Source organism: Vidua chalybeata, chromosome 5, assembly GCF_026979565.1.
Source record: "Vidua chalybeata isolate OUT-0048 chromosome 5, bVidCha1 merged haplotype, whole genome shotgun sequence".
NCBI classification, from domain to species: Eukaryota; Metazoa; Chordata; class Aves; order Passeriformes; family Viduidae; genus Vidua; species Vidua chalybeata.
Window position 1 is genome coordinate 70,493,881 of NC_071534.1, and position 12,954 is coordinate 70,506,834.

At 43.7% G+C, this 12,954-nt stretch overlaps 1 protein-coding gene across 7 annotated transcripts in view; it reads left to right on the forward strand.

The window, feature by feature from the left end:
- Positions 1-12,954, forward strand: part of EXOC4 (exocyst complex component 4) — a 309,659-nt gene that overhangs the window by 108,729 nt on the left and 187,976 nt on the right. The window contains exon 10 of one of the 7 annotated variants that reach the window (XM_053943119.1): positions 3,292-3,324. The exons of 5 other annotated variants lie outside the window; for them this stretch is intronic. In XM_053943119.1, coding sequence (XP_053799094.1) covers positions 3,292-3,299 — 8 coding nt within the window. In that variant the 3' untranslated portion in view covers positions 3,300-3,324. Of the gene's footprint in view, positions 1-2,068; positions 2,144-3,291; positions 3,325-12,954 lie in introns of those variants that run through there. One more of the 7 variants, XM_053943118.1, reaches the window with a different exon arrangement.

Sequence of the window (12,954 nt, forward strand, 5' to 3'; positions counted from 1 at the left end):
TCTGGAAAAGCTTTTTCCTGATATCCAACCTGAATTTCCCTGGGCTCAGCCTGAGCCTGTGTGCTCTGGCTCTGTCAGTGCTGCCTGGAGACAGAGCCCAAGGCCAGCTGAGCACAGGCACCTTTCAGGAGCTGTGGAGAGAGCTGAGGCCAGCCCTGAGTCTCCTTTTCTCCAGGCTGAGCACCCCCAGCTCAGTTCCTCACAGGCTTTGTGTTCCCAGCCCCTCTCCCTGCTCTGGATGTGCTCGAGCATCTCAAGGTCCTTCCCAAAGTGAGGGGCCAGAACTTCTGCCCTGGCAGTGCCCAGCCCTGGGCAGAGCCCAGAGCGGGGCTGGAGTCTCCTCCCTGGGACATTCCAGAGGCACCCGGGCACTGCCCTGTGCCCTGTGCTCTGGGATGGCCCTGCTGGAGCAGGGAGTGGGGCCAGTGTCCCACTGGGGTCCTTTCCAACCTCACCCATCCTGGGATTCCATCTCTGCAGTAACAGGCTGTGCTGTTCTGTGCATTGTTTCCATCTTCATTATTTCTCCACGTGAGTTAATTTGTAAGTGAAGCATTTTGGTGCAGAAAACAAAAATAATTAACCACCAACAACTTCTTACGTGATTCCCCTCTCTGACTTAAACCAACCTCAAGATATTCCTAAATGCAATTCCTAAAATGTGGATAAAAACGAATTCCTTGCAATCTTTCCTTCCTAATTAGTTCCCTGGAAGAGGGAAGTGCTGGAACTTTATTAGTGGTAATGGCTGGGGTATGTGTGTGTGAAGAGGAGATAATGCTTTGCAAGACGCATTTCCATGTAAATATCTGACACTTAATTCACATCTCTTATCCCTAATTGAGGGGTTTGGTGTGGCTTTCGGTATTTTATGGATCTGGAAAAAAAAAAAAAAGACCCTTCCAGGCTTGGTAAGTGAAGAAGCCAAACGTTTGTTCAGAGGTGTGATTAGGAGCACAGGTGAGCTCCTCTCACAAACACCTCAGGTCTCACTTGGAGTTTCAGTGGAGCAGTTTGGCATTATTCCATCAATCCCAGCAAACTGGGAACTTCTCTCTATTCTCCCATTGTCTTTGTTATTATATCCTGCATTGCTGCTGGAATATTCTCCCAGAGCCTCTCTGGAATATAGAATAGAGTATTACAGAGAAAAGCCAGGGGTGGGGTTTATTCAAATATTTATAGTTCCTTGTCCTTCTTCTTGTTTCAAGAACTCATTTCATTTATATAAGTTTATATAATTGATTTTATTGATTATTCCATAATTCTTTATCAGAGTCTATGGTTTTTATCCAGAATTTTCGACCTGTTCACACATTTGTGTGTCTGAACTCTTCAGACCACAGGGCTTTGTGTTTTCATTGGCACAGGGGTTTTGGGGCTGGGTGGAAATGCTCCTGTGCCACCTGCACACCTCAGATCCACCTGGTCTCCTGCAGCTATGAGGTGTTTGTGTCTCTAAAGGCTTTATTTTTATGACTTTTGTAACTGGAGGATCCAATTTAGGAATTTAACAAAGAGTCACCTGCTGGAGCTTGGCCTTTACCTTTGTACGACAAAAGATGCTTTTCCTATATCAGGTGATGCAGCTGCAAAGCAGAAAGGGGAGAATAAATTTATTTTTCCTTCTGTTGAGTGGTGATAGGGATCTGAAATACAGAGATAAATCTGCTTGGGGCAGGAAAAAATATGGCATCTCTTGTCTGGGAACTTGAGGAGCAAATCCTCCATTCCCAGTTAAAAGTTGCTACAAAAAGGGAGATGAAGGAGTTCCAGGACTCAGAATTTTGTGCTTCTCTGCCTGTGCTTGGACTCCTTTGGAAAACTGGAGTCCTTGCACAGAAAACTTGGTAAAATAGTAAAAAATCATTTGTAGTAGTTGAAACATCTGTCATGAAGGACTGGTTTTTGCTCTACTCAAAGAACCACCATCAAAGGTATCAAGCAAAAATGATACAATCTGAATTTATAAGAATGGGAATTGACATTTAGGGTTTACTCTTGTACTCTGTGGATGAAACAGGCAAAGGGAAATGGAGTTAGAATTGATTTGGAATGATTTCCACAGAGACCAAAAGGACAAGGCAGACCCCCCTCCCGTGGACAACAGTTGAAGGGAATTAACAGCGTGGATCTCATTAGGATGGATTTAACACACTGCCAGCAAATTCCTGAGGGTTTGCTGTGGATAGGGGATCCCTGCCATGGGTAAGGATGGATCTGTCCCAGGGAAAAAAATTCCAAACCTTAAGGGACATCTCAAGGGAATTTTGAAGCATTTGGAGTGTGGTATGCAAAGCTTCATCCTCTATCCAAGCTGCCATTTCTGATACCTCCCCTTTTACTGACTCTATTCACATTCTCCTCAGCCAGAAGTGATTAAAACCAAGTTAATTTGATTATATTCTCCTGGTTTAAGAGTGCACCGTGAACCCACTAGTAAAAGACAGAAGAAAACAGATTTTAGGTAGAAATTTCTTTCATTTCTTTTGTATTTTTTCATTCCATGCTATAATAGCACAATCTCTATCACCTTAAAAAAAATCTTAAAATGTAATTAGTGTAATTTATCCAGGGGACACTTGGATATCTTCTCACTAGTAAAAATCAGTCCCAGGCTGCCTTTGTGGCCTGGTTTAGTAAATGAATCTGATCTCTCAGGGCTACACAAAATCTGCTTTAGGTGGGAACAACAATGATTGTGTTGGGCTTTTTTTTTAAATGTTTGTTAACTCTGCTTTTAGTAGATACAGAAAATCAGAGAGAACCATGTGAAGGTTTGGCTTGGAAGGGACCTTAAAGATCATCAAGTTCCAGCCCTTGGCATGGGCAGGGAACCCATAAAATCACACAGAATTAAATCACAGAAGGAGATTAGGAATGAATTTCCCTCTTTTCCCACTGGAATAAAGGAAATCCACATCAATCCCAGCTAATTTCCTTTTTTTTTTTTACTGGTCTGGGAGGTTTTCTTGGAAATGTTCAGAGCAAAGCCCTGTTGGGTTGGTGAGTTGGATGATGCATTAACCAGTTCTTTCTCAGCTTGTAGGAAATCAGTTGTGTGAGGGTACAACCATAAATACCTTATTGCCAGGACCAAAAATGCTTCATTTTATCTTTTTTTTTTTTTCAGTCTTTTTTTCCCCTTACTGGATGTAGAAACTTCTGAATTAGTCCAAGCCAAGCATAATCCATGTCTTGTGCACTGAGTCATTAAAACAAAGTCATGCCAGACAATTGAATTAAATGTGGAGGAAGAAGATTTAAACATCTTTCTCTCTGTTTTAATAGGAACTTGATGAAAATGGCAGTGGATAAGCAAATTATAATACATTTGGATGAAGAAGTGGCAAGTTGGAGTGAGAGGTTGGAATGTCTGGGTGGGAAGTTAATGATGCAGTTGTGAAGCAGAATGAGGGGATGGGTGTGGTGGATGTAATACCAGGGAAATTAAGCAGGTTAATTCCAAGCCTTGCTGCAAGATTTCCATTACTCTGCACTCTGAGAGCAGATTATTACAGTTATTTAATGTGTTTAACCCACTTAATGCTTTTGGATTGTGCTTATGCAGAAAACCAGAGGATGGAAGTGTTTTAACTTCACTTTTTCTTTTTGCAGAAAAAGGGATTTTGTTTCTAATTTGAAAATAGGTACATATGGCACACTCAGTGTCCATTTGCTGATATTTCCATGGAGAGCACAGCAGGGATTTAAGTGGAAATATTTACCTGGAGAAAAGGGCTCTGCTTGGCTTCCGGTGTGGTCTTTTTATTTTATTTGTTGCTAAGCTTCCTCCTTTCTCCTGTTTCCTTCATTCCCTCTCTTTCCCCCCAAGAGTTTTCAGCCTGGAGAAGAAAAAACTCCAGGGAGACCTCAGGGCCTCAAGGGGCTCCAGGAGAGGGACTTGGAGAAATCCTGAAAATTTGGATGCATACTTGGATGGTTTTTGTTTCTTCACTAAAAGTGGAACTTGACTTGCAAGGTCCCTTAACTGACCTGTTTTTGCTTAAAAAATGCTCCCATTTCTCCTCAGTGTCTCAGAAATATCCTGAAGCAGCTCTTAGGCTGGGATGTTTGTGTTCAGGTTTGGCTGAGCCCTCAAAACTGGGGGGAAATAATTCTATTTATTGTGGTGCCTGGTCTTTTAAGAAATACAGGGACAGGCACTGAATTTTCCTGGGTGAATGCATTGAGTGGTCAAGTCTTTCATGCAATTTCATGTCCTGGAGGTCTCACCATTTTTTAGAGACCCAAAAGTTGTTGGAACTGATAGACTTTGGAGACTGGGCAGCCTCAATTAATAGAAATGCATTTGCCTTGCTTTCTGTAGAAATCTCCTCAAAATCCAGGGTAATGTTACAACTTTTTACCTAACAAGTTTTATATGAAATACATAAATATGCTTTTAGTTAAGTTTTTGTCAGCATTCACAAGGGAGCATTTGAAACAACAGAGAAATACCTACTCTGGGGGATGAAATTGATATTTTAGGGAAAGAAATAGGTATTTAGGGGCAAGGAATATGTACTTTAAGGCAAGAAATGGGTATTTTAGAGCAGAGGAGGAGAAGAAGAGGCTGCTGGGCTGGCAGGTCATGGAGCACAAGCCTTTCACACCTGTGGAGTCTGTTCTGCTCTTCCCTAAAAGTGCTCTTAGGCAGAACCAGATTCCTTCCCACAACGTGGGTTTCAAATTAAGTTGAGTGGATATTGCTGTTAGGGGTTACTCAGGAAAACTCATCAAGAAATTATCCATATTCACACCTAATTAAGTCAGGAGGAGGGGATGGTTTAGATGTCAGTGACACAGGTGCCTGCCTTGGTCTGGAATGATTTTGGTTGTGCTCTCAACCATCTCCCAGGAGCACCTGAACTATTTAGGAATAACCTGATCCATGGAGATGGATTAGGAACCTGCAGGTGTTTTGTGCTCCCAGTCCATACCCCTGAACTGGCACTTGGATTCACTGCTTGAGCATGATCTTGGCTTTTCTCCACACCACAAATCAAAGGCGTTTGGGTTTTTTTAGGGTTTCTAACAGAGCCTGCCCTTGAGGTGGTTAGTGCTGGGCTTTTACAGAGAAATCCTCTGCTTTTTGAGCACAGCTGCTGCTGTTGGGTGAAGGTTTTCACAGATCAAACCAGCTGTGCAGAATTATTTCCCCAGTGAGACCAAAGCACCCCCATGCTTTCAGCTCTGCTCGGAAAGTTCAGTGTATTGGAGAAGGGAAGTATTATTAAAAAAATAATAAATCTGTTCTTCGACAGCACTAGCAAATGTTCCTGGTTTCTGAGAAGCAAGAGCTGTGTGTATTTACTTGGACTTTTTCTATTTGACGCCTGCTTCTGACATTCTGGACATTTATGGATGCATTTGCTTTGTCTGGCTTTCAGAGGAGGAAGCCATCTGGTACTGTCAGTGTTATTGGATCACCCTTCCAAAAAGAAAAGGAGATTTTGCTTTTCATCTTCCATTTGAAATAGCTCATTAATTAAAAATGTACTTGTTGAGAGACATAATACATTAAAAATATAGATAAATATATATTGGGAAGCATAATGCATTAGGCTGTGATCTTGAATTATGCAGGGGAGGGCACAAGCCAAGGAGAGAAGTTGAAACCTCACTTGGCAGCAAAATCAGACCATGAAGTCCTGTCAAACACTGCACATAAAGAGTGCTGGGGACTGAGGGAAGGAAGGGGAGGCAAAGCCTTCCCTCAGTTCTCTGCACTTCGTGCTGGAGTTGAGCATCATTTCCTACCAAAGGGCAAAACCCCAAACGTCTTCATCTTGTGTTTCTGACTTTCCTGGTGGGTCGTTCTCAGCTGGTTGCCTCGACAGCTTCTCCTCAAGCTGATAAATGAGGGTTGCATTGTTTTTATTACCCTCAATATGTTGTCTACTGTGCTGTTAATGCTCAGTGGCAGGAGAAATTCCTGCTCAAGCTCATGCAGGGAATCGCTGAAGTATCCAAGACTCCCCAGAAGCAGATGTGAGGGATCTGATTTTCTCTGCTTGTTAACTCATATACAGAAGATGAAAATTAATCTTTTTTTGCTCCAGAAATTCTTGAGGTTAAGGCCATGGGTTCATCCTGACAGCTGGCAGAGAGTCCTTAATGGAATTGTGAGCCAGGCTGCTGCAGCATCTCTCCCCTTCCTCCCCCAGGGCAACGAGGTGTGAAAACTGGGAAAATTCCTCTTGTCCTCATCTGGGAACACGACGCTCCTTCAGACAGGAGATGTTTTATACCTCTCTCTCCCAGGATTTACGTGAGCAATGGACACGTTTTATGGCAAGTCCTACCTTGTTTTCCCTCTGTCCCTTGCGTTCTTTCCCCTTTGGGATGGAGCTTGTCCTGGTAACCTGAGGAGGCACTGACCCCACACGCCCTGGTGAGGCTTTATCTGCCTCTGGAACTTCTCTGTCACCCCCAGCCTTACCGTGAGGGCTCTTTTTGCCACCACCTTTTTTCCCTTTATCTCCCAGCCCGCGCGGTCGGCTGGGGCGCGCGATCCTGAGGGAGAGAGCTGACTCCATTTCCCCACTGTCCTTTTGATGCCATGTTGGGACTACCTAAAAACAGGGAATAAATTAAGGGAATAAAACAAATTACGTGAATAAAAGCAGTTCTATTTACTGAAGGGCCTCCAGGTATATTTAGGGCAGATGAAGCCCACCCAAAAAATGGAGCAAGGGTCATGGGTTTTCACACTTTTATAAATTTGGTCCATTTGCATATTGGGGGTTAATCTTCCAATTACAGCTTCAAGTAATGAAGTTATTTACCCCCCAATTTGCCCCCCCCCCCAACATCACTTTTATTTACATTTCTCAGGGCTTGAGACAGTGAGGTGTCCTTGATTCCCAGGTCTAGAGAGGAATTATTGTGTCTAACCAAAAGGGGAAAGCAGCAGCTGACACTGTATATGGAATTTAGAGTCATACACTGAAGAATTGCAGGATTGCAAAGAAATGAAAAATATTGTGAAAGGCGCCAATCACTTGTTCTTAGAATTTTTAAAAGTTTAATAATAATAATAAAATGGCTATAAAAATAGTAATACAATTAGAGTAATAAAAACTTAGAGTTAGGACACTTACAGGACAATAAAAAACAAAGAATTTCAGATGTCCAGATGTTTTGGGCACTGAGCTGCCAAAAACATGCCTTGTGAGCAAAGGAATAACCCTTAAAAGCAACAGCCTGTTGCATATTCATCTATCTCATACATGATGCATAAATTCCTTGCAAATTAAGGATTTTTCTGGTTTTTCTCAACTTCTTCCCGTTAATCCTGGTGGTTCCGAAATGATGGAAAGAAGGTGGAAGGATGTTTGTCTTTTCTGATAAGGAGTCTGTAACTCTTTATGTGCCCTGTCGCTGTTATCTCTGTGCAAAGAGTTTCTTGATTATCTCTTCCCTTTTGTTGAGCTAGTAAAAAATAATAAAACATCGCAGAGTTTCAATTTTAACATTATGTTGTAACCTAAAACTGTATTTAACACACTGCTTAAAAAGGATTAATACAGTATTACAAAATAACCCTCCATAACACATAGAGTATTGAATTTAGTATTTGCGAAGAGCCAATCATAAAATACGCGTTTTTCACAATATAAAAGCGAAAATCATACGGCAGCACTTTGAGCTCTGTGGTTGCCGGGGAATGCCGCCATCTTGGAGAGGGGCCCTGTTGCCATTTCCTGTTTCTCTCCCTATCTGTGGGCGCCATCTTTGGAAGGGCACTGCTGCCATTTCCCCTTTGTCTCCCTATCTGTGGGCGCCATCTTGGGAAGGGCACTGCCGCCATTTCCCTTTTCTCTCCCTATCTGTGGGCGCCATCTTGGGAAGGGCACTGCCGCCATTTCCCCATTGTCTCCCTATCAGTGGGCGCCATCTTGGGAAGGGCACTGCCGCCATTTCCCTTTTCTCTCCCTCTCCATGGGCGCCATCTTAGGAAGGGCACTGCCGCCATTTCCCCTTTGTTTCCCTATATGTAGGCGCCATCTTAGGAAGGGCACTGCCGCCATTTCCCCTTTGTTTCCCTATATGTAGGCGCCATCTTAGGAAGGGCACTGCCGCCATTTCCCCTTTGTCTCCCTATCTGTGGGTGCCATCTTGGGAAGGGCACTGCCACCATTTTGGGGTCTCCCTGTTCCCATGGGGTTCCCACGATTTAGTGATTTTGTACCCAATGATTATTTACTTTTCCGTTTTTGCCTGTTGCCATTTCGCTTGTTGTTTTTTTTCATTGATATCAACTCATAGTCATTGCGTATTGGTGGAAGGGGATTGGTTGAATTTAAGTGGAGGTAACTTATTTTAAATTGTCTTTAAATTGTCTTCATCCAAGACAAGGGGCTCCAAAAGAGCTGGAGAGTGACTTTGGACAGAGGCCTGGCGGGGCAGTAGAAGGGGAAATATATTCCCCCTGCCAGAGGGTAGGGTTAGATGGGATATTGGGAAGAAATTCCTGGCTGGAGGGTGGGGAGACCCTGGCACGGGGTACCCAGAGAAGCTGTGGCTGCCCCTGGATCCCTGGCAGTGTCCAAGGCCAGGCTGGATGGGACTTGGAGCACCCTGGGACAGTGGAAGGTGTCCCTGCCCCTGCAGGGATGAGATTTAATGTCCCTTCCAACCCACACCATCCTGAGATTCCATGAATCCCATCACCAACCCCTAGGAAACATTTCCCACCTTTGGGCAGTGTTTTATGATTTTTTTGGCAACACATATGTCAGAGGAGAGTGAAGACTTTTATGACTCCACTGGTTGAAAAACAAACCAAGTGAAGCTTTCTGCTCTTTCAGGACTTACTGATGGGTAGAGCTTAAATTTCAGGTCTGTACCGTGCCCTCAATACCTGAGTGTATATATCCAAAAAAATGAACCTATTCAGTTGGTAAACAACGTTCAGGAGGAATAAAAAGCTGCTCCATTGATGTGTTCTGTGTATTTGTATCTTTGCATTGTGTACTCCTGTGTTCTGGGACTGCTGGAGAAGATCACGAATGCAGGGAGCACAAGTCTAATTATTTTGTTCACTAGAGGCAATAATTGGCTTGTTCAGAAGTAATGAGATAACTCAGATGTAAATTCGTTTTGGAGAGGGGGAATTTTAATAATGGATAATCTAGGAAATTATATCATGAATGAAAGAATACTCTGTTTATAAAAGGAACAAGTAGTGTAACTACAGAAGCTTGGGGCCATTTCAACTCATTCACAGCTGGAAGGAAAATCTGGGTGATTGCTGTTGACTCCTGTGTGAGCGCTGGCTGCTCTGAGCTCGTGCAGAGGGGTTTGAACAAGGCTCTTATCCTGTGAGTATTTCCAGCATTCAGGAACTTCCCTATGGAGAGAGTTTATGAGATGAACTTTATGGTGAAAGCACGTGAGGGGCCACTCTAAGTTTGAACCTTATGAATGTGTTCTGGTGAACAGAATCCAGACTTGAGCAGTTGTGTCTTGATATTTTTCCTTATTGTTTTTCCCGTAGCATTCCTCAGAACAGCCTTCAGGCAGTTTTGCTGAGCCAGTGTGTGTTTCCCTATAGAAACAGGGTTTGCTGTCACAGCTCTGATTTCGAAGGGCTGGGCTTGCTTATTTAATGTCACAGCTTTATTTTCCTGATTCTCAAGCAGAACTGCTCTGTGCTGATTCCACATCCAATGCTGGCTTCTATTGGAATAAATCACGTGGACTCCATTTCCCTCATGGTGGAAAAAAGCCAGTCTTTAGTCACATAACTCCTTTTTATACAGTTTTACAGACCTCGTATGGGACTCCAATTGGTCGGGAGATTTCTTACCAATCACTTTATTGATCAATAACAAGTTGTTATTCTGTAATGATTGGTCATGCAGACCCCTGGTGTGTGTGTGTGCAGGGAAAGCTGTTTGTGAGAGATAGTTCTCATTTTTCTATTTAATAGTGTAAAAATAGTTTATACAGGTGCTGGTTGTTATTCACCCAGGAATAGATTGTTATGCTCACACCAGGATTGCTTTCCCATGGGAATTTGCAAAGGGCTAGCCACCAGACAAGGCCAGCCACTGATTCCAGGAGAGCAGGCTGGATTTTATAAGGACTTTCATTTATAATTTTTCTACCTTGCTGCAACAGGCTTCCTCTGGGGCTCCTGAGGAGTCTCCATGCCTTGGACTTTCAGCCTTGGCTTAGTGAGCTTTGCTCTGGTGGAAGGTGTGGAATAAGATTGTCTTTAGGGTCCCTTCCAGCCCAAACCATCCTGGGATTCTGTGAACCTGCTGAAGCAAAGTGTTGGTGTCCCCAGGAGCTGTAAAGGTGAGGATGAGTTAGGTGGGCACTTTCTGCCCTCCACTTCAGCTCTTTTGTCTGTGAATTCAGGGAATTGAGCAGGGTGAAGATTTGAGATGCGTGTCGAATTATCCTGGATTTAATCAGAGAATATTTGTTGGCTTTTTTAGCACCCTTCTCCTCCTTTCCCCTCGCCTTTGTTTCACCCTCTCTGGAAGATCTGAGTTACGTGTCAAGCCCTTCTGGTTGGCCCTGTGCTGAAGAACTGTGGCTAATTTTAATCAAGCCTGAACTGTCATTCCGGTTCATCAATGTCACATTAGCGTCATTTCTCTTCATCAATGTCACATTAACAGTAAATCCCAACTCCCTGATTATTAAAGTGGATGGAAATCACAGCTCTGTGTGTGGCCAAATAGCTGCTCATCAGCAGGGTGCTTGATGGGCCCTGATGGTTTCATTCAGGCCTTAATCAAGGACTCTCTGTTCTGCTGGGTTTATCCTCGTGCTGTGGAGTCACATTAGCACCTGCACACCCTCCCTATTCCCGTTCCACTCCCATCTGGAGCAGAAACCTGGATTTCAGCTGAAGCAGTGCTGGTATTAACAGCTTAAGCCCTCGGTGTAATGAGACAGAATTAAGAATTGGTGTTAAAGACTGGGAATATTGGGAAGGTGGGGAGTTGTTAGGGAAGGAGGATGAACAAATGTGTTTAGGGCAGAGCGCTGGGATAAATCTGCACTGCCTCATTAACCTGGGGTTTGTTTGATTATTGCCTCGATTTCTTCCCTTTTCCCCGTGCTCTTTCCCTGTATCTCTGCCTTGCCCCATTCCCACAAGTTCGTCCCAGTTTTGTCTGGTTACAGCTACAAACTGTTGGTTGTGCCTGAATTTGTGCAGGGTGATCCACACTTGGCTCTGAAGGTCCAAGGTAAATCTTAGGGGTTTTAATCCAGCCTAACCTTTGTTACTTCTGTGGGCTCTGTTTGTCTTTTTGTTTTCTCTGTGGCCAGACAAAAACTTCCACATGTCAGCAGAACGAGTGTTTTGGCAGGAATGAACGTGGGATGTGATTTTTGGAAGCACAGATGATGCTCAGGTTGGAGCTAGGTGGTCTTTAAGGTCCCTTCCCAAACCATTCCATGATTCCATGAGGAATTCTTGTGGCTCTGTTATTCCTCAAATCATCCCATGCTCTGTTGAATTCCCTTGAGGCTTTTGCCTACCTGTGACCCTTTATTAAAGAATAATTTGCTTTTCCCCAGTTGGTACAAGAGATCCCAGTGCAGTGCAAGGAGCATTTTGGTAATTCATTAGTAATTAGCTGAAATTGCAAGTTAACCAGCAGTGGTGCCCAGTAGCATAACAGGAGAGGTGACAGGATGAAGCTGCTCAGGCACCAAATAAAATTCCTATGATCCCTTAAGTTTCTCCACACTTAGAACAGTATATTTATTATAGAATTCCATAAAAATATCCATGGATGTGTGAGCATTTAAGACTCAGTAAAGGAGTAAGATTTGAGCAGAGGGGTTTGTGATGCATTTTCTACACTCCAGCCCAGGCTCTTTCTGCCTGAAGCCACTTGAGCTGCTGAATTTCCAAGATATCTTTTCCCCAATTCCTGCCTCAGTTTCTGTGTGCAGTGAGCACTTTCCCAAGAATTTTTGCCCAACTTTTAATGCATCATTGAGCCAGTCCTGCCACAGACTTCACTGGCATTAGACTTAATTAGTGCCAGCCTCGTTAAAGGGAAGACAAAAGGCTGTCCTGGGGTGTTTGTCAGTGGCAGATCTGCTCTGTCAGGGGGAGTTACAGTTAACCTTTAACTGGTTTGGATGGCAGCTAAAAGGTGCTTCCATCCTCTTCAGCTGTCTCCAGGCCTGGTTAAAGGTCAGCATTTTGCTTCTGGCACCAGGATCCTTCCAGGGCACTCTTGTTTTCCCAAGAGCCCACCTCACCCAGGGTCTGATTTCCAAGCTATACCCTCAAAAGACAAATAAAAGGCAAAATAAAATAAAGAAAATGCAGGTTCCATCTTAAAAACAACCAAGTAGCAGAGCACATGCTTTGGAAAGAACAAATTCCTGCGTGCACTCTTCATTAGTGAGGCCTGGATTTAATTGGAGTCCTTAAACCAAAAGCCCTGGTGGCTTCTTTACCCTGGTGTCACTTGTCAAAGAATCCACTCATTAGGAAGAAGCTCAGCCCCTTGTTTCCTCCTGTACTTTTCTCTTTTTGGGGTCTGTTTTTAGGAGATACTAAAAATCAAATTTAAATACCGTGCTCCTCGGGTGGGATTTGTCAGAGTTCAGCATCTCCTGCCTCCAAATTCTTCTCTCTGGAGCAGCAGCTGAATCAAAGCTCAGCTTCAGCAGCACTGGGCAGCTGGAAGAGAGTGAGAAAAGGGATGTTGGAAGGAGACTTGGGGGGTGGCGGAGCTTGTTTTGTCCCCTGAAGATTCTGGAGCCATAGAAAGCCTTTGGACTCAAGATCCACAGTGCAAATGAGCACAGAAGCTGCTTGCAGACCCAACTGGACTTTTAAAATCTGGACTTTTTATCATCCACGTGGCCACAGCAGCATCTGAGGTGGAAACTTTACCCTGGAGCTCAGCAGATGCAAAGGCAAGTTATGGAGTTCATTTCTGGCTCTAAAATCAGCTCAGG